This window comes from Protobothrops mucrosquamatus, unplaced genomic scaffold (genome assembly GCF_001527695.2).
Source record: "Protobothrops mucrosquamatus isolate PMUCROS unplaced genomic scaffold, P.Mucros_1.0 scaffold2906, whole genome shotgun sequence".
Lineage (NCBI taxonomy): Eukaryota > Metazoa > Chordata > Lepidosauria > Squamata > Viperidae > Protobothrops > Protobothrops mucrosquamatus.
This window is the reverse complement of record NW_015388932.1, coordinates 42,614-64,809: the sequence shown is the minus strand read 5'-3', so window position 1 is coordinate 64,809 and position 22,196 is coordinate 42,614. Positions and strand designations below refer to the sequence as shown.

The following is a 22,196-nucleotide window of genomic DNA, read 5'->3' as shown; positions in this document are numbered from 1 at the left end:
GAGCAACAAAGATGATTAGGAGACTGGAGGCTAAAACATATAAGGAAAGGCTGCTGGAATTGGGTATGTCTAGTTTAACGAAGAGAAGGACGAGGGGGGACATGATAGCAGTGTTCCAATATCTCAGGGGTTGCCACAAAGAAGAGGGAGTCAAGCTATTCTCCAAAGCGCCTGAAGGCAGGACAAGAAGCAATGGATGGAAACTAACCAAAGAGAGAAGCAACCTAGAACTAAGGAGAAACTTCCTGACAGTTAGAACAATTAACCAGTGGAACAACCTGCCCCCAGAAGCGGTGAATGCTCCAACACTGGAAGTTTTTAAGAAGAGACTGGACAGCCATTTGTCCGAAATGGTGTAGGGTTTCCTGCCTGAGCAGGGGGTTGGACTCGATGACCTCCAAGGTCCCTTCCAACTTTTATTATTATTGTTGTTGTTGTTGTTGTTAAAATTATTGTTTCTCAACCTTGGTCACTTGAAGATGTATGGACTTAAATTCCCAGAATTCTGGGAGTTGAAGTCCACCCACCTTCAAGCGGTCAAGGTTGAAAAACACTGGCTCAAATTCATTACCATTCTCTCACCAATAGCCTTTCTTACATATAACCAAGCTCATATGACCAAAATTCTATATTCTTAAAAGATAATGCATTATTTAATTTACTTAAAATGCAATATGTATGATTCTCCTGTACATAGAATAAATAACTCACCAGTCTCACTATTGCAGGGAAAAAAGAAGATGCACAATTTATGCTGGCATACTTTTCTAGCGGTTCAAAGATTGGTGGACTATATATAAGTTTTGCATGACAATAATACGGAATAGGGTTTTTTTTGTTTTTTTTTAGGATCCTAATGTGATTTGCCAGCCTGATAAAACGAACACAACTGTGAAGAACTATCCCAAGTTAATTCAGGTAGCTTATATTTCTAAATCTGACGCAACATTATTAAGTAATTAAAAATATGCTGCTGTACACGTGCAGGCTCGTGCATTGGGTGGTTCGTGTTATATAAACAACAGATGGGAGACGAAAGAGAAAAAGAAGCAGAGATAAACCAAAGAAAAACAAGTACTTATTTCACAAGCCTTGATTCCAGTAAATTAGGAATTAGCAGAGGGTAGATTGGGCTTTATTGATTGCCAAACCCGTTTCTTTAACAACAATAACTCAAAGACAGAATCTGTCCCTCCAAACCAGGGGTGTCAAACTCAATTTCATTGAGAGCTGCATCAGCATTGCGGTTGCCCTTGGGGGGGTGGGGGGGGCGGCCAGGGTGGGTGCAGCCTACTGGGTGGGTGTGGACGGAGTGGGTGCGGCCTACTGGGTGGGTGCGGCCAGCTCTACATCATTCGCGTCAAGGGTGCCTGTGGGGGCCTGGGCAGGAGTGGGACAGATCTGAGGGTCTCTGGCAGAAGGGAGTGGGACTGGGGCAAGTGCCAAGGCATGGTCCACTGGAGGAGCCTCACTGTTCCTCTCAGGCCATGCGGGGAGGGGGCTTATGGAGCTAAGACTGAATGTGTTTCAGCATAGATGGCCACCACAAAATTGTACATTGGTTCCTAGCTGGCCTGGACCAGGGCCAAGGCAGAGGGGGCCGTTCCCTCACTGTTTTCAGGATGGCTTCGCAGGCCACATGAAACCACTTTGCGGGCCGCATCTGGCCCCGGGGCCTTGTGTTTGACATGTCTGCTCCAAATTATGCTGAGATGGAGAACAGTCAGGAGTGGATTAGATGTGTGCATATGAAAAAGACTACTAGCATTGTTTTGGGATTAAAACCTCTCCTGGACCAAGCTTATATTCAGAGGCACCTGGGGAATCTAAGTACAATTTTCACATATCTCCCAACCATTGTTTTATACCTGGTCCCAGAGCAGTGATGGCGAACCTTTTAGAGACTGAGTGCCCAAACTGCAACCCAAAACCCACTTATGCATCGTCAAGTGCTGGGTGGGTGTGGCCCATTGGCTGGGTGTGGCCAATTGGGTGGGCGTGGCTGCGGTGGTAACAGCAGACTGGGTGGGACTAAAAAGTTCAAGTCAATCAATTTCAACTTTGCAAGATCATTTTTTTTCCCCGCGAGAAGTTGAAATTGACTGTTTGAACCTTTTTTTTTGCACATGGCGGCGGAGGCCTAAAGTGAAAAGATTTTATAAAACCCAGCTGAAGGCCTAGGACTGGGGCGACGGCACGCGTGCCCACAGAGAGGGCTCTGAGTGCCGCCTCTGGCACCCGTGCCATAGGTTCGCCACCACTGTCCTAGATTCTCAGGAAGGAACTGATAACTCTTGTGTGCTGATGCTTAGGTAAATTTAGAATAGCCTAAAAAGGCTTGATGGAAGAGGTGAGCCTCAAGCAGAACTTTGAAGAAACAAAGGAAATCCACTTCGTAGGAATTAAGAGTCTTCATAGGAATCTGGGAGTTAGACACCGGGTTAGGGACAGTAAGGCAGAAAAAGTATTTTGGGGTAAAATGTCTATGGAAATTCTCAGTCATCCAGGTCAAGGCTTTTCAACCAGTGGTACGGGTACCACCTGTGGTACATTGGCACCTGGCAGGTGGTACGCGAGCATCCTAGAAAAGTGGTAGCAGGGGAGGGGAATGAACTGAACCAGTAGCAGCACCGCACAAGCCTGAGTAAGAGATGGCTGGAGCTGCAGGGCTGTCAGGGCTCAGCGGAAGCGCCAGGATCAGCACCAGGCTCCAGCTGGAGCTCAGCGCTGATCCTGGCACTTCTGCTGAGCCCAGAAGAAGCACCGATCAGCTGGAATGTTGCAGCATCTCCAGGGTCTTGTGATTTACATTCAGATGCTTGGCAACTGATTCATATTTATGACGGTCACAGTGTCCCTGGGTCATGTGAAGTGACCCAAACCTGCTGCAACCACCCAGCAGACGGGGGGAATAAAAACCAAACACCCCCACCCACCCCACCCCCGCTGCCAATCCTCAACAGAAATGCTCACAACAATGAAAACCTCGGACAGGAGGAAGAGTGCCGCCAGGTGGGCAGGCAGGTGTCTTGCTCGGCTGTGGCTTGGGGGGCACTTTTTTCAGTGCCATTGTAACTTCGAACAGTCACTAAGCGAACTGTTGTAAGTCGAGGACTACCTGTACTTCATCACTTTTTTCCTTTTNAATTTAGCTAAACCACCTCAGTGTCTTCCATCCAAGTAGATTTTTTTGAATGAACTGGGCATTCTATGCTAGGAACACATGCATAGATTGAAACATACTGAAATCTTTCTGGAATTATGTCATCCATAAGTTACCTTTTTATTTTTATTTGTGTAGATCATTTGGGGGCATGTCCAGTTTCTTAAACATTTTAAATAAATGGTGTGATTCATCATGGAATTGCTTGATCATTAAAACAACTGGCTCTCCAAATAATTATTCCCGTCTTAATGAAAGAAGTAACACTCTATTTTCTGACTTATCTTTTGAAGAAATAGTAAGAAACAATTTCTTCTTACCAGCCTGGGACAGGGCTATGATCTAAAAATGTCTTCCATCATTTCTTCTTTGCCAGCATTATTATTTACAAGGCAGTAAATCAGGAGGCCTACTATGTATGGGAATATTAATTTAATCAAAATAAACAGTCATTTTAAGAAATCTAACAATTCCTTAAAAAGATGGTTAAGTGCAGCTGGAACATATCTTTAACTGTACTGTTTTCTTTCTAGCATTGTGCAACTGATGAATATCTTATCTACAAATGTGATCTTGGACAGATAAATTCATCTATGATCCATATTACTGGGATGATGTCTACCCAAAACAATACAAAGGTAAAAACAGATCAATAACAATGATTTCTATTTATAAGGGGAAATTTCCTATTCCTCTTAAATCTGAAACCTGGAGAATGGGAAAATTTATCCCCCCCAATCTAATAAATGTTAGTTCCAATTTATTCAATATCTGAATAAGTAGGCAGGGACATTCATTCATTAAGCTTGCAAAGGGGAAAAAAAACTACAGACCTACAATAAACTGAGATGAAGTATTAGGAAAGAGTCTGCGATCGGAGCAAATGTCTAATCTAGTTATCTTGGTGTCATACATATTACCCAGATTTTAAAATAACCTGCTACTACATCATGTTATGATTTTTTGGGTTTAGCTTAGCATGCTATAGGACAGTGATGGCGAACCTTTTAGAGACCGAGTGCCCAAACTGCAACCCAAAACCCACTTATGCATCGTCGGGGGCCGGGTGGGTGTGGCCCATTGACTGAGTGTGGCCCATTGGGTGGGCGTGGCTGCGGTGGTAATGGCAGACTGGGTGGGACTAAAAAGTTCAATCAATCAATTCCAACTTTGCAAGATCTTTTTTTCCCCATGAGAAGTTGAAATTGACTGATTGATTGAACCTTTTTTTTTTGTACACGGCGGCAGAGGCCTAAAACGAAAAGATTTTATAAAATCCAGCTGAAGGTCTAGGATTGGGTCGACGGCGCGCATGCCCACAGAGAGGGCTCTGGGTGCCCCCTCTGGCACCCGTGCCATAGGTTCGCCACCACTGCTATAGGAATACATTCGCCAGCACAACTGAGTGATAAATTGCTGAACATCAAATGGTTATACACATTAAAAGTTTTCTAGCTTTCTCTGAAGATCACAATTATAATTGTGATCTTAGAATTGTCCATTCACACAGTACTTGTAATACGTCTCACATAACCTTGTTTTCCCCTCTCCACCTATTATTGCATTCGATGAAGTGACTGTAGTTACTTCATAATAAAATCGCACGTCTTATGATTAGCAGTTTTTACTTAAGAGGTGCCACCAGCGTCCATTTTGGGGACATCATAAACTAACATGGCTTTCCACCTGCAACGTTTATAATTAAAAACCTTAAGCAGATGCAGACATTATTGGGCAGGCTACTTAATCTGACAAAAGAGTTTGAATTTAGTTCTTGCACCCACACGTGTTTGAAAGCAAATGACTTGTCTTTAAAAAAAACTGGCCTATTCATCATATGATTTATGCTGCCTGACGCAATGTAAACTTCATTATCCTTTTATCTTGTTAGAACTCTCTTCAAACCAAGCTTTGCACAGCCTTGTGGGTTGAATTTGATACCGGAAGATATAAAAATTTCTATGGTCATGAATTTGCCCAGGTTCAGGTGGGTTTGTGACTGAAGTTATTTCTTTCCCTCCTTCTCTAAGAATTTTCTATATTCTTATGGTATTGTTATCTCTTTTACTATAATGTTCCTTCAATCAATCCATCTATTTTATTTAGGCTGGAGTTTCTTAGAACCATTCACAGAAAGATTGCAGAACACTTTTAAATTTATTGAACATTTTTCTTTACTACAATATGGTCAACGGATCAAACCAGCTACAAACCCTAAGTCCCATGATCTTTAGAACAGCTTTGATGCAATATACTAATTTTACCTCCTGTATTAAATAAGCCATATCATCCCTTCAAATACAATCCAAAATCTAATTTGCAAGTAGGTTTTGTTAGAACCAACCCAAAACACAAACAATTGGATAAATAGTCAAGATCCTCCAAATCTCCTTATCAAGACATTATTACAAAATATGTTTAGCACACTTCCGGAATTGGTGTTTTGGGGGATTTTAATTGCTTTTTCAAGAGTGTTAGCCACTTTGAGTGGATTGAAAGGCAAAGTAATAATAAATTAAGGAGGAGAACGGAAGGGAAAATGTTATGAGGTAATAAAAGTTTGCATTATCAAAATCTTCAGCTGAACAGGAGGGAGGATAAGAAACTTGCTCTGCTAGCTGTTATTATTATTTAAAGCAACTACTTAATAAACATTTGATGGAGAAAAGATGGCCATATGCCAATCTTAAATGTTTATTTAAAGGGTGTCCCAGGCTGTAAAGATATGATAGTGATGTTGTGCCTCCCTTTCTTTTATATGCCCTACAGGTCACAGAAGTAGAGGTGATAATCACAATGAATTATCTCCTAATTATAATAGGCAGTGTCATTGGAGGCTTGTTCTTGCTTATTCTCTGCATTGTAGGACTTTACAAGGTAAGATTACTTTATTTCAAAAATCTAGAGCGATTTTGAGGAACTGAGAGTTGAGTTCTTCCTGATCAGTTGGATTAAAAAAAGATTTGATCAGTAATATTTCAAACTAGCATTGCTAACATCCAAAAATTATCCAATTCATCCAATACTGCTTTATAATGTCCGAAGTATATTGTCAGGCTACAGTTTCAGCTAGGATTATTTCTGAACATTATTTTGAGATGTCAGAAATTAAGCCTAGGATCTTTTGTTTGCAAAATGTGGATTGTACCACTGAGAGAGATAATTTCCCAATTGTTACTAATTATTGTTGATAGCTCTGGCATGGCAAATTGTTTCACAGCTCCAAGAAAGAATGATTGGAATTCTTAAATTCTTAAGATTGTTCAGATTCAAATCTGATCTAGCTGCTCTACCATTTTACTTACTTAACTATGAACTATATTTAAATGTTCATCCAGTATTAAAAATTGAGGCTGTAAAAATGGAAGATAGCTGGAAGGCAAGACATGCTTTTATCTATTTATTTGTATCCCACTTCTATTATTTTTATAAATAATTCAAGGTGGCGAATGTATTCAATACACTTTCTAGTTCCCGTGCCCAATAACTCCGTGAGGTGACTTGGACTAAGAGAAAGGGACTGGCCCAAAGTCACCCAGTTGGCTTTCCTGGCTAAGGCAGAACTAGAACTCACAATCTCCTGCTTTCTAGCCTGGTGCCTTAACCACTAGATCAGTGATGGCGAACCTTTTAGAGACCGAGTACCCAAAAACTGGCCCCGCCCCTGCTCCACCCCCGCCCCACCCTGCCTGCCCGCTGGGCCACTCACCGCCTCCAGGGCCCGCCACAGATTGTCCAGGTAGCCCAGCAGCACCATGGCGGCCTCACCCTCTACCCACGTCCCGCAGCATCAACTGTGTGCGTTGGGGTGTGAGGGCAGTCTTGTCTACGCTGCCTGGCTGCCATGTCCTTGGCTGCGCTGCTCCGCATGGGCCACGCTCAGGGGTGACTCTTCTCCAGGGGTGTTGCTGGTGAGGAGGGGTCGCGGACGGAGGCGAGGCTGGGGCAACGGCACGTGTGCCCACAGAGAGGGCTCCGAGTGCCGCCTCTGGCACCCGTGCCATCGGTTCGCCACCACTGCACTAGATCAAACTGGCTCTCCTTACCCATTCAACATCTTTAGGCTGAGGCTGAGTCTCCTTGTCTAACTTCTGCTTCTAATGGTTTTTCTTACTTTGCCTTGCAGTGTGGGTTCTTCAAACGAAATTATAAACAGAAGATAGAACTTCAAGGAGAAAACGAGAATGGCTTACAAGCAGCGGACAATTTAGAGGAGGGGGCAAAGGAGGACGGTTCTAAGACAGCAACCGAGAATGAGAATGAAAGCAAACTCCTTACGGAACCATTGAGTAATGAAAACGAGAGCCAATGATCAAATCATGTCCCTCTCCAGAGACTGCAGCCAGGCTATTTGTTGTAAATGCTCAGTGTGCAAAAAAAAAAAAAAAAGGAAAAAAAAAACACAGGAAACTTTTGCGGTGCTGGTAATGAAGACTTCCTTTTCCCTTTTAAAAAAGAAAAAAAAAGAAGCTATCACGGCATTTATTTCAAGTGCTTCTACTGACCGTTTTAGAAAAAGAGCCGTAATACGTGTTTGCAGGAGCAGGTGACAGATACGCACGATGAGATGACCAGAACAAGATGCAGGCAGACCAATGTGTTTGTCTTGTGTTCTCCGCTAGTCCCTTGATCTGAGACAAATCAGCTGTTTTGTGTGCCTGCCTGTTTTAAGATTCTTTTCTAGAGAATAGCAGCGTTTTGGATTCTGGATTTTGGCCTTTGTTCCTCTTATCGGTTGCACGTTAAGAAATGGGTAAGGCTTAAAAGAGGAATTGGGCCAATCCTACCTTCCCCCACTTGGCAAGGGATGAAAGAAATTTTCTGAAATTCTGGACAGTAACTACCTACAGACCGTTAGATAAATCAATGTCAGGCTCCCAAACCAAGAAAGATGCGCTGAGTTACTCCAAAGCAGTTTCCTTTATTGTTCCTCACCTATGGACAGAAATCTTGCCAAACTAAAGCAAACTACTAGCATCAATAAAGATATACTCTGAGAACTTTTAAGGAGGAGTTGCCTTGAGCCTCGTCCTCCCAATCAAACTATCTAAACTTTGTCGTCTCTTGGTCCTCTGGAATGTGGCCCCTCCCTCCTGGGAATCCAGACTACTTTCCACCACATTAATTCCCCTTGGAGATTCTTCTTCTTCTTCTTCTTCTTGTGCCATATCCGTTATCGGACGTTGGCAATCATGTTGGCGATCCTGTTTTTATCAGCAGCCGCACAAAAAAGTGCTGCTGAGTTTTGTCCAAACCAGTCCCTTAGATTTTGAAGTCACGATGTTCTTCTTCTGCCTGGACCTCGTTTGCCTTCAATCTTTCCCTGGAGGATTAAATAGAGTATGCCGTATTTTTCTGGGTGTTGCATCACGTCCGAAATATTCTAATTTTCGTTTTTTAATTGTTTGGATGATTTCCCTTGGCTTTCCCAGGCGGCTTATCACCTCATTTCTGATCCTGTCATCCCAGCTTATACGTTAACAGCCGCCTGTAGATCCACATTTCAAATGCTTCTAGTCCCTTCAGGTGGCCTTCTGTCAGAGACCAACTCTCTACTCCATAGAGCCAATCACCAGCTTACCACTTCAGCTTTCTTACCGGAGTCTAAAACCCTCAAGAGTGGGAGGAGAGAAAACAGAATGGCTTGGACCCTGGTCAAGAGCTTCACCATCTTAAGCACCATTTTGGCCCTGTAGGATGTCTCTAAATACTCTTGATTTGATTTATATTTCTTCCCATGTTTACTATGGGATGGGAACGTAATAAGGGATGGGAAAATCCACCCCCAAACATCGAAACAAAAAAACATGAAGGGTAACAAATGACAATCTGTTGCTGGCTAAGCCCTTGGAAATAATAAAGTATTCTGTCATCAGAAAATTTGGAGCAGAACAGAATCTGTAAGCTAGGATACAACTTAAAACAAAAAATAGGCAGTGTGTGTGGCATCAAACTTACATGACTTTCAAACTCTGGGATTGTCTGAATTTTTCATTGATCACTTTTGCACTTATTTTTAGTCTGTGCTTAAGTATTTTGGGAAATTTGGTTAAATTTCTCTTTCCTCGCCATATTACAATAGGGGCCTTGTTAAATATACATTTTAGTAATGTATTTGCCATAATGTAACTTTTTCAGAAAGTCTTTAACCGTAATGTGAAAAGGTAAAATTACGGTACTGAACATTTTCACAGATGGTGGCCAAAATAAATGGCTGTTTTAGATAATTTTTACTTTAATAAGTGAAATCAATTTTCCAGAACAAAAAAAAAATACACATATCCAGAATCTCCATATATCACAAATCACTAATGAAATTCCCTAACTCTGAAAATAGGTTTGTTGTGCTGCTTCTTTGGGGGAGGGGAAAAAAAACCAAGGTTAAGCATCAGTATATATGCAAATTATATGCAAGCATCTTGAAACTGATTCAAAGTATGTTGAGTAATAATCCTGGCTCAATTTAAAAGAATGCAGGGTGCTTGAGTAGAATCAAAAAGAGCATTTATTAGTTCAGCAGAAGGAGACACAGAAAAGAGGATTAGAACGTTACAAAAATAACTACAGTCGGGAGAGATTCAGAGCATGCAACGGAAGTTTTCAAAAGCTGTTCTAGTTAAATACTGGAGTCTTACAGTGTCCCCACATTCTGCTGGGTTCCTAAGTAACAACTGTGAAAATAAAACAACCATATTATCTTTTTTGCCCCATCCCCGAATCCCAACCTCCTAAGTCAATAACTCCAAAGCTTATAGACTGAGTTGAAGGAAGATTTCTCCCAAATCAACTCGTCGAATCCAGCAAGAATTGCCACTGTAAGGAAAGGCACCCACTTATTTATAAAAAAAAGATGTCTTACCTCGGAAGTGTTGTGAAACTTTTTTTTTTTTTTAACAAAACTTGGGCTGGATTGGGAAGTATAATACACCATGTACTTAGGTAGAGTACTGTTTAAAAACAGACCGCATAAAATCACCCTTTGGAATTATTTTGATCAGCAAACGGCACAAGGCTTGGAATGTTACAGGGAGCCGGATCGTATAGCTTGACCATAAGGCAGCCACCACACAGCGCTCTGTAGCACAGGCATGCAGGGACTGGAGTGAGGGACATGTTCACGTGGAGAGCAGACGCCACAGAATATCCTACAAATATAAATACAACAAATACGACAAATATTTGTTGCAGAAGGACGTGACCGCTTTGCATCTAGGTAGGGCTCTGCTGTTTGTCCACAATGACTTTTGATGACTTGCTGGTTTGAGCTATTTTGAGCACTGTAGGCCTTCTACTCTCTTCTACTCTATGCCAGTCAATTGTTTCAATTCCTTAAAGCCCCCCAGCTTCAGCAGGGGGACTCAGTCTCCGGCTTCTTCCTTGTTCTCTCCAAGCTGTCCTCCCCTTTGCCTAGCCAACTTTGTTTCTCACTTTCCTCTTCGCTGTCCTGCCACTCCTCTTCCTCAATTAATTTCTCCTGCCTTAAATGATCTAAAGTAGTCTCCCATTCTTCCCTTATGCTTTCGCCTCCATCGTCCTGCCAGCCGTGCTTTGTGATCTCGTCCTGGCCTTTCCCCCTCATGTCTGAATTACTGCCATCTTGTACGTATTCTTCTACGCTTTCACCATCGTCATCATCATCATCATCACCGTGACACTCTAGTCTCATACTCAGATTGCCGTCCTGGAAACTCTCCTCCACCCTCCTAAAGTCATCATCATTGTCATCATCATCATCGTCATCCTCCTCCTGACATTCCAGCCTCATGCTTTCAGTACAATCCCCCTGTGATCCCTGTTCCAGTTGTTCATCCTCCTCGTCCTGCCACTCGGTCCCCGTATCATCTTTCCAGATCTGCCTCGTGCTTTCTCTGCCATCCTCCTGCAACTGTGGCAACTCGTCAACATCATCCTGCCACTCCACCCTCATGGCCTCATCCCCGTCGTCCCCCCATTCCTGCCTTGTGGCCTCATCCCCAACACCCTGCCATTCGGGCTCCATGATCCCTATTCCATTCCCTTGCCACAGGCGGTCTGCTTCCCCTCCCACTCCCTGGTCCCCCACCTCTTCCATCCCAGCCGTTTCCCATCCTTCTATCAAAGTCAATGTCTCCCCTCTCCTCACGTGGGCTCGCCGATGCTGAGAAAGTGCCGATTTCTGTCCAAACCCTCTTCCACAATAGGGACATCGAAAGGGCTTCTCACCGGTGTGAGTGGCTTGATGCTGAAGGAGAGCTGAACTACGCACAAACCCTTTCCCACAGTCCGCACACGCATAGGGCTTTTGTCCTGCATGAATACGCTGGTGTATATGGTAGGTGGAGCTGACACTGAAACTTTTCCCACACTGGCTGCAGCAGTAGGGCCGTTCACCTGTGTGAGTGCGCTGGTGTTGCAAGAGTGCCGAGCTTACGCCAAAACCTTTCCCACACTCATCACATTTGAAGGGTTTCTGGCCTCGGTGGACCCGCTGATGCTGCTGGAGGTTGGAGCTCTGATTGAATCCTTTCCCACAGTCTGGACAACGAAAGGGACGCTCGCTCATGTGGATCCTCTGGTGACGGATCAGATGGGAGCTCTCCGCAAAATGTTTCCCACACTCAGGACAGCCAAAAGGCCGCTCTCCGGTATGAGCACGGAGGTGACGGACTAAATCAGCCCGGAGGCGAAAAGTTTTGGTACACTCCCCACAGGAAAATGGACGTTCCCCAGAATGGAAGCGTTTGTGTTGGGTAACCTTTGAGCTCTGAGAAAAGCATTTTCCACAGATGGAGCAGACGTAAGGCTTCTCCCCGGTGTGTATCCGCTTGTGCTGAATGAGATCAGAACTATGGCTGAAGCTCCGCCCACACTCTGGACAGGTGAAGGGTCGCTCGCCTGTATGAGTCCGTTGGTGGATGATGAGATTGGAACTCTGTGAGAAGCCCTTGCCGCAATGTGTGCACCGGTATGGCTTCTCACCTGTATGAGAACGCATATGCTGAACTAAGTGAGAGTCTTGGCGGTAACTTTTATCACAATGGGGGCATTTGTACGGTTTCTCACCTGTATGGACGCGACGGTGACGGATTAGGTGAGAACTGTTACTAAAGCTCTTCCCACAGTCAGGACAAATGGTAGCTTTGGGCACTCTGTCATTGTCAGAAAGATTATCTATGGATTCCTGTTCCAGAGATATGATAGATTCACCATTACAGATGTCATGCTGAGTGCTTTCCTTCTGATGGTCTTCTATTATAATACCTTTCACTGGAGAGTCTCTATGTTGGTCTCCTTTCTGTTTGTTCTCTGATCCTGCTTCCTCTTCTTTGTTTTCATGTGTCATCTCAATGCCTACAGTCAGAAGTTATATCACAACAATTTAATCTCATTCTCACCAAATACATTTAAGCTTTTTACTGTATGTTACTTTAGGAAAGCTGATTATATCATAACATAATTGATGGCAAAGTCAGATTTTTTTTAATCAAGTCCACTCCTGATTTACACTGCTACAAACCCACACCAACTAAGAGGATGTGTAGAGGTTAATTTAGATATCAGAAGTTTATTTAACTGACTTTCCCAATTAAGTTATGATGACTGAACGTACATTTTCTTGGATCCTTGTAAAACATAGAAATATTTGAAAATTTAAATATTATTGTCCACCTACATCTAGGAGAATCTCTGTAAGACTTGAAATGAAGCAGAATTTAGCTCTGAAAAATGATAGTGTTTCATTTTTATTCTTACTCACAGTCATTAGCATATTTCTTAGTGAGACAAAGCCAGCAAAATTTATTTCCTGTACTTTGTAATGAAACAAAGAAGTTAAAGAGTTTAGTTAAAAGATATTTTAAGTGTCTAGAATTTCTCCCATAAAGTGCATACAGAATTTAATATTTAAAGCCTCAAGGGAAAAAAAGAGGTAACTGTAAAGTGACTTTGATCTCTTGAGATTTTCTAGGACAGCAGAATAAAACCAAACTACATTTTAAAACAACTGAAACAGAGCACAAACATTAATACATACATACATACATTTAACATAATAAAAGCAGCAGCCCCAATAAAACATCTTTAAGCAGCAATATATTAAAAACATATACAATGATTAAAACTTAAAAGTACCTTTACATTTAAACGATAGACTTAAACTAAATCTTGTTATCAGAATCCAAGATCTATGTCAACATTCTTCTATGGTAGAGCTGAAATAAAGAGATATATTTATATGCCCAATATAAATATATTTTTAAAAAGCTATTAAGAAATTGTGACTAGGCTAGGGGCATTTAATAACGACAAAAGGCAAATTTGAAATAAGAATTCCAAGCTCACAACACACTTACTGAGCGAAATATATTCAGTTTATTCCTCACCTCTTAATGTCTCTCTTTCACTACAGTCTTGGAGGTCCAGAACATAGGCTGGTTTTCCACTTTCCATGTGGGAAAATCGCAACAGTTAGCTCTGAGGGATTCTGATTCTGAGGGGGAAAAAACCCAGATTTCTTTAGCATGAGGAATACAGATGTCTGTGACATTCTTTCTCCCCCCCCAAAAAAGTGCCTGAGTCTCCAGAGCCCCCCAAATTATTTTCTCCCCCCTCCCACATGCACGTATTTGCTAGAATTTCTTTGCACACTCAAGTTCCCTTACATTTTACAGTGTAGACGTCTTTCACAATTCCCAACCGTTTGAAACAAGATTTCTGTTCCTTATAACAACTACATTCCTCCTCAGTTTGAAAGGATAGATTGAAGCTAGCATAATAGGTTTTTTAAAAAACAGTATTTACCAAAATCATTCGATTTTTTTTTATTATTTCAAAGCCATTCCTCTAACAAACGAAGGCTATTTTGACAATTAAAAAATAATAATACAGCGAATGAGAATGGACTGGAGCTTTCCACCTTAGTTTCTCTCCCATCCCCAGTTTGCTGTCATTACAATTTCCTGACCAGGTTGTTCTTTTGATTCCCACATGTCCACAAGCCCTTTCATCTTCTCCTCAGGCTGGTCCACAGAGATACTGCTAGCGCAGCCATGTCAAACCTTGTTACTTGGCTGTGCCCTCCCTGACGTGTCCCCCACTGGCTTTGTTTTCATTAAAAGAGTGGGCACGGGTAGGCTGCTAGATGCCTAGCTATAGAGATCCGCTTGGAACAGGAAGGTCCATCATGATTAAGACCCCTCTCCAACCGTACTTCCTCCTGGGTCCTTTCTAGGCAGCAGAACTCTTGTTAGCTCTACTATTTTAACTCAGTCGGCTCCCCAAGTGCCGCTTGTGCGGACCCTCGTTAAGAAAAACGGCTTTATTTCTCAACAGCCTTAAAGAATTTAATACGGGTCCTTTATTTCAAAGTTATTGGCGGGTGGTTTTTTTTGAAGCATTATTCTGGTTTCCGTCTATTTTATTTCACGCCCACTCAAGATGCCTCTTAGGGTTCGTGGACGTTAATTCAGTATTACTGCTGTTGCCAATAACAGTATTTATATAGTATTCAAACGGGATTTAGAAACAAAACACTGTTTCTCTGTGGTTTTTCTCAACTATCCTTCCTTGCAGGGTGGCAGTTCCTTATTTAAAAAGAACTGTCACTCTGCAAGGAAGGATGATTGAGAAAAACGCAATCAAAGCAGAATGTATTAAAATAATTCCCTTTTTTTCTGGCAGATCCTGAATGCCATTGTTAACACTCATTATGTACATATATAATGTACTTATATACAAGACAGCAATCTAAATTTGGGCAAACAAACAGAATGGCCTCAAAAGCCAGGTGCCTTTGGCCAGAAGGGCTGAATACAGGTTGTCCTTGACTTACAATCACAGTTGAGCTTTGCCCCATTTTATGACCTTTCTTGCCATAGCTGTTAAGTGAATCACTGCAGTTGTTAAGTGAATCTGGCTTCCCCATTGACATTGCTTGTCAGAAGGTCACAAAAGGTGATCACATGACCCCAGAACACCACAACTGTCGTAAGTATAAGCCAGTTGCCAAGTCTCTGAGTTTTGATCACTTGACCATGAGGATGCTGTAATGGTCATAAAGGTGAAAAGCGGTCATAAGTCACTGCTTTCAATGCCACTGTAATTTCCAATGGTCACTAAATGAATGGTTGTAAGTGGAGGACTACTTGTATGGATTGAAGACTCAATTGTTTGCAGTTGGGGAATTTTCTTGGTTCAGTAGCCTTGACCTACAATGCCTAAGTTGTGGCATGGCTGGGCATTTTGACAAGCACTGGTGGGAGCTTCAAGCACACCTATTCCTGCAGACACCTGAGGTTTTATCATCTATGGATTATTATACTTGCTTCCTTTGGAGAGGATGATTGTTGCCTCTTTCTTCCTTTCTGTTCCCCTCTGAGTGTATCTTTTTTCCTCATTCTTATTCTTTTGTTTTGTTCTGTTTTATATTGTTCTTTCTTTTTAGATGTTTTAAGAATTATAAATTGCCCAGAGTCACTGAGAGACAGGTGGCATAGAAATTTGAACAAAATATTACAATTGGTCTCATTGAAAGCCAAACATTTAGACTGGATTTGGCATTTTTATCCAGCTATCGTGTTTTTCCCAAAGACCTGGGATAGGCAGAAGTTGTTTAATAATATTAAAGGTATTAGTATTATTAGGGCTAGTTGCACAGTCAGCCAAATGTTTAGACTGGATTTGGCATTTTTATCCACCTATAAAGTTTTCCCAAGAACCTGAGATAGGCAGATGTTGATGTTGAAGGTGTTAAAAGTATTGTCACAGAACTTTACTGTTCCAAGTAAAGCTGCCTTTTGCAACTGACTGATGGTGATTTTGTCAATATCAACAGTATTCAAGTGGTGCTTCCAGATGTTTTGGAATTGGAATTTTATCCTTGTAAGCTGCTGGAGTCACTGAGAGTGTGTTTGGCAGCCATATAAATATTGTTAGATAAATAAATTGCACTCAAGATGCTTATTATTGCTTCTTCTTCTACTACTATTACTACAGCACCCTTGAAACAGAAGCTGATCTTGGTCCAGAATGCATCAGCCAGATTGTGGATGGCATCTTAGTACAGGAAGGATATTAACAAATAAACAAATTACAGTCTTCATAAAATTTCAACACAGGTGTTCTATTTTGTTCTACATTCATTTCAGAGTTCTGTGACTGTTAAACCCCTGTGACAGGGATGAGGAAATTGTCCATATGAATCCTGCTCCATACTAAAACGATTTTATGATTCCTAATCTCACAAAATCTAATATACATTACTTAGGAGTTCATAGAAAGACATTTGCGGGGAGTAGAGAGAGAGAACCATTTTGACAGCTACATTTAGGCTTTTGAATTCTTTTCTGCGGGAGGTTCATTGTTAAATTTCCACTTTGACTATAGTACAGGTAGCCCTCAACTTACAACAATTTGTTTGGTGACCATTTGAAGTTACAACAGCACTGAAAAAAGTGATGTGACCATTTTTCATATGACCATTGCAGCATCCACATGGTTACATCATCAAAATTCACATGCCCTGGCAACTAGCACGTATTTATGACAGTTGCAGTGTCCCAGGGTCATGCAATTACCTTCTGTGACCTTCTGGACATTATGTCACTATTATTTATTATTTGCCCCCCTGAACAGCCCCATAGTAAAATGGGCGGCAAATAAATTTAACTAATAAAAATTTCATTGATTAATACTAGCAGCCACTGACAACTGAGCAGCACATGACATGGCTTTGTAATTTGTTAGCAAACAGTTATTTTGCATTTTACTTTGCATTTTAAACATACTTTGCATTTTGATTTGACTTACTTTTCTCTCTTTTAACATGGTGATAACACCTTTAGACTTCTTATCCTATGGCTGTGTGGATTGGTTAGATAGCTTCTAACATCCCTACACTGAAAAGATAAGTTATAAAAGGATGGCTGGATACTATCTCCTGATAAGAAAAAGTTTTAGTGTCAGCTGGCATTTGGTTATCTAACTTCAAACAACATTTATGGTTGATTTACTGTGCAAAGGAGGATTTACTTTTATCTTGTCCAATCAACTTTCCTCTTTTGTTTTTTTCTTCATTAACTATAAAAGGGGATGTAAGCTAAGGATCAGGGTTCCTTCTTTGAATGAGAGGAACCCCTTTTGTCTGAATATTCTGACAAATTGTAATAAAATGGTCTTCCTGTCTCAGTCTGTCTCACTGGAAAATATGCATGCCAAGGAACGAGCCTAAAGAGCCATATTTGACCTTCACAACCTTCATCCCCCTTTTAAATCCACCTGTGTACAATTGAGCACAGATCAGTGGTGCAGAACACCCTAGAAGCCAGACTCTGCAAGATTGTTTGATAATTGATACAACAAAAATAGTTCTTTCTCAGTTGCATCTGCTCCCCCCCCACTTTTCTATTAGCTCTGTCCTAAATAGTATATTCTATATTTTATAGAAAAACAACATGCCCTGTTTATCATATGCAAAGCACAAAGCGTCAAACTCACTGGGATCCTGAAATGTTTCCCGATATTTTATTGGGCGCCCGCCAAAATAATTTCGTGCACCTGGTGAAAACTTTACTACAGACGGCGGGTTTTCGCCTCGGGGGGGGGAGGAGGAGGGGGGGGCGCGAGGGAGGCGTTCAACGGCTGAGGGCGCGCGTTCGTCCTTAACTCCGCCCCCTTCTCGGACAGCTCTATAAATAGCCCTAGTGAGGCATGTGCATTCTTCGGCTTATCTCGCACCGTTGGGGTTATTTTTCCTCCGTCTCGTGTTTCATAGAAGAGAGGCGGATATAACGCCGATCTCCGCCCAGCCCTGTTCCTCCCCGACCCCCAATTCATTTGCTCGATTTCAGCTCTCCTGCGCTTAATATGAGTGCAATTTCTAAACTGCTCAGTTCTGGAGGAAAAAAACTAATTAATGGCACGTAATCAGTTCCCAAATGGCTCACAGCAGCTTATAAATGATAACATTTGTATCCTGCCTTTATTATTTTTGCAAATAAGGCAGCAAACATATCCAACACATCTTCCTTCTGTTTTCCCAACAACAAACCTGTGAAGTAGATTGGGCTGAGAGTGACTGGCCTATAAGGTCTCCTGATAAGACTTATTGGTTCAGGGTATAGTCTTACGATGGAAAAAAAATAACAGGATTTAGGTATAATATGAAAAAAGGGACTCTGCAGGAAGAGCTGGAAGTTACCTCTTGAGAGCCTAAAATATTTTCTGCCTTGCATGTCAATATTTTGATGGATAGTGGTAACCATTGTTACTACAAGAGACCTTGTAGCATGTGTGAGATTTTGTGGGGGGGAAACAGCCACAGAAATGGACGGAAGAATCCTGGTGATTATTGGAGGGTCTCCAACATTCTGGGTTAGGTTGGGAAAGGTTTAGTAAACACTGAAAAGGGCAAATATCACAACGGGAGACAAGGACAGTATTGCCATAATTTATTTCTTGAAATATTTCATAAAAACACGAGTTTCCCTTTCAAAGCCCAAATCCCAGGAAGTCCAATGCTCACTCTTCTTTACTCCCCACCACTCCACAAGTTAATCCCTTCCGAACAAGGGCCTTATTTGCAGACGGCTTCAAAGATCTCCAGAGTCCTCTTAATCTCCCGGATCTGCTTCGCAAGGAGGTGAACAGGCTGCATGGAGCGGTCCAGCTCCTCGCACCTGGCCATCAGAGTGTACATCCCTTTGATGCTCATGTCCACGGATTCACCCAAACTGTCCACAGCATCTCGGTAGGTCTGGATGTACCCTACGCTGAGCGCCGTCATATTCTGGATCGCGCTGTTCAAGGCTCTCAACATCTGGTCCACTCTCTGGGCCACATCTGTGGTCAGCCTTTCCAGATCCCGGAGGACCTGTGGGTCCACTGGAGGGATGTCTGCAGTTTTGCCTCGGACAGAGTGTTGGGATGATATTGAAGAGGAGGTGGGCTCTGTATCGTCCAGACTGCCCCGAGAACTCATCTTGATCTTCATTTGCAGGTTGTTGGCCACAAAGTGTGTCAGGTCTCCATCGTAACTCACTGTTCCTTCCAATTCCAAGGCGCTTGATATAGTGGCCCTCCTTCCTTCCTGGCTCTTGGATGCCCCGTATACCTGGCTTATCCCATCCAGGCTGTGACTGTCCAACAGACGTCCTCCGGCCATGCTTTCCCTGGCTGCAACTCGCACGGGCTTCGGCAACCGCCTGGATTCTTCCCCGGCTACGGAATTGGACGAGGGGGCTTGGATGTGGACCTGGGCCATTATGTGTTGCCCCTCCATCAGGCAATGCAGGATGGTAACTTAGGAATCGCGGGGAGAACCGAAGCAAGGAAGGAGAGGGTGCAAGGCAAAGGCGGAAGAGGGGGGGGGGGAGAAACGCAGAGAAAAGCTTCAAGGAGTTTCAAACGAAAGATTCTTCCCGAGATACAGAGCATAAAACCGATCCCTTTACCCCCATCTCCTACATCTAAACACGCACGGAACCCCTTCCGCCTCTCGGGGGCGGAGATTTGTCCAGGAAGAGGCGGGGAAAAGAGCGGATTGGCTAGAGGGGACTAAGGGACACTTCTCATTGGCTGTTTTCCGTTTAAAGACCCACCAATCAAGGTGGCAAAACCGGAAACTCTTTGACTGGGCTGTCTTCTGCCGGAAGGAGCGTGACACAAAATATCACCCTGAGCGGGTGGCTGAGATGGTATTAAAACAGTGTTTCTCAACCTTGACAACTTTAAGGCATGTGGACTTCAACTCCCAGAATTCCACAGCCAGCAATGCTGGCTGTGGAATTCTGGGAGTTGAAGTCCGCATGCCTTAAAGTTGTCAAGGTTGAGAAACACTGGTATTAAAAGAACAGAGGGATCGCGACGTCTGCAGGAACCCAAATTTTCACTACTGAACTTTAATGAATTTTTTTTTTATTAAATTCATACGCCGCCCATCTCACCATCCTGGGCTCTAGTTTTTAATCCACGCTTTATTTCATTTGCTCCTTTTTATCCGGAACGAGGACACCTGAATGAGATTTTAATACAGCTGTCATTTTCTAGCAGAAGAATGTATATTCCGTGAAAGAAACGTAGAACCGTGTTCCTGAGAGTTGGATCCGCATCCTGCCCTTCTTCTGCACTTATCCCTGGTTGGCTCTTCCCATCTTTTAATGATAAAAGCTCTTTTGGCTATATCGGAAAGGGAGAGGCAGGTGCAGGATTGCTGGTCATGGAGATGTTCACCCTAAGAAAGGTGACAGCAGCGAAGCAACAGAATTATGCAAGACTGTTTCCAATTTTACCTAAAAACTTACACCAGGACATAAATATACAGACATGTACAAAAGCAGATGTATACAGGTAGTCCTCGACTTACAACAGTTCATTTAATGACCATTCTAAGTTACAATGGCACTGAAAAAAAGACTTAATCACCATTTTTCAGGGTTATGACCTTTGCAGCATCCCCATGATGTGATCAAAATTCAGATGCATGACTCATATTTATGACAGTTGCAGTGTCCTGGGGTCATGTGATCGCCTTTTGCAACCTGACAAGCAAAATCAATGGGGAATTCCAATTCACTTAAAACCATGTTACTAACTTAGCAATTGCAGCGATTCACTTAACTGGCAAGGTCATAAAATGGGGCAAAACTCACTTAACAAATGTCTCACTTAACAATAGAACTTTTGGGCTCAATTGTGGTCATAAGTCAAGGACTACCTGTATACTTCTTTGAAGTTGCCTGCATTCATTTAATCCTGATTTCCAGTTCCTTTCCATTCATCATTTATTGGAGCTCACTACAAAGCATTCTTCAACTCTTACAATTTTTTTTCTCATAAGATCCAGCTGTTTTCAAAAGAGATGGGGGAGGGGGAAATATAGGTCTCAGTCTCTGACAAATCCTATTAATCCTCAATATTTTGATTATGAGAGCAATATGAAAGAGTCCAAAGGAGGATTCAGACCAGCTTTTCCTAAACTGAAATCCTTTAAGTTGATGGGCTGTGTAATTGCTATCAAATAGCTGATGTGGCTAAAATTAATAGAAACCTGGAAGGAACAACTGGAGAGCTAGGATGAGGGATTGATTAAGGTGTTGGACAAGTAGGGAGATGTGCCTTCAAGTCCATCCTCTGCCCGAAGTATTAATTTGGTGACTTTGGATCAGCTATCTCTTCTCAGTCCAACTTAAGTTTGTTGTGATGGAGAAAACACTCTATAAATTTTTTCATTCCTCAATGAAGCACTTTCCAGACCAACCTATGTGTTTCTCAGCCTTGGCAACTTTAAGATGAATGGACTTCAACTCCCAGAATTCCCCAGCCAGCATGGAATTCTGGGAGTTGAAGTCCATTCATATTAAAAGTTGCCAAGGTTGAGAAACACTGTGTTAGATTGAAGATTACTCTCAGAAAGTTCTTTAAAAAGAAGGGGGAGCATAAATAGCAAGACATCTTTTTTCCCCCTCCTGGCATGTCATGTCACCACCTCCAAAGAGTATAATTATGCAGAAGCTAAAAAAAGGTTGGGAAAGTTGATAAGAATTTGCACCATTTATTTCAGTGAGGTTCTTATAACAAAGATTATTTCCACTGAGGCTTCTTTTTCCCTTAGGTGGACTAATTAAAAAAACCAGTTATATAATGAATTATTATTACAGGCATGTATTTGTATTTGTTGTTCCTACTAGCCCAATATATTATTTGCATGTGTATTATCTTTAAGATACATCTTAATAAAGTGAAGTAACTACTTGTATAAATATCACCCAAGCATAGCCTAAGGCTTGTGGAGTGCAACCAAGATACAAACATGACTTTTGCTTGTTCAGAAACAAAACAATTATTTCACATATTCAGTGCCTTTAATAGTGTTTGTCTTCCCTCTTTCAAATTCTTTCTTGTATTTTTTACAAGAAAGTAAGCTTCAGGAATCAGACTGTCATATTCGTAAACCAATTTAGAATGTTTTGTTTTAATCTGAAAAACGGTGCCTTCATGTATTTTCCAATCCTATCATTTCACAAAAGTTATTTGGAAAAAAGCAATAAGGGAAAGATGG

At 42.1% G+C, this 22,196-nt stretch overlaps 2 protein-coding genes across 2 annotated transcripts in view; one reads left to right on the top strand and one right to left on the bottom strand.

Moving 5' to 3' along the window:
* The window catches only part of LOC107296625 (integrin alpha-L), a gene marked incomplete at its 5' end in the record, with an annotated part of 28,087 nt that extends 20,560 nt beyond the window's left edge, over nt 1-7,527 (top strand). The window contains 5 exons of the mRNA XM_015825971.1: nt 850-918; nt 3,697-3,801; nt 5,055-5,150; nt 5,933-6,040; nt 7,290-7,527. Coding sequence (XP_015681457.1) covers nt 850-918; nt 3,697-3,801; nt 5,055-5,150; nt 5,933-6,040; nt 7,290-7,475 — 564 coding nt within the window. The remainder of the gene's footprint in view (nt 1-849; nt 919-3,696; nt 3,802-5,054; nt 5,151-5,932; nt 6,041-7,289) is intronic.
* Nucleotides 7,528-18,594: 11,067 nt separating this feature from the next.
* Nucleotides 18,595-19,510, bottom strand: BORCS6 (BLOC-1 related complex subunit 6). Its single transcript, XM_015825968.1, has one exon. It carries the CDS (start codon nt 19,416-19,418, stop codon nt 18,714-18,716), a length of 705 nt encoding a protein of 234 aa, XP_015681454.1. The 5' UTR covers nt 19,419-19,510; the 3' UTR covers nt 18,595-18,713.
* Nucleotides 19,511-22,196: the final 2,686 nt, after the last annotated feature.

Bases quoted from the DNA above. Each gene is read 5' to 3' on its own strand.
- BORCS6 (XM_015825968.1), bottom strand. From the start codon at position 19,418: ATGGAGGGGCAACACATAATGGCCCAGGTCCACATCCAAGCCCCCTCG.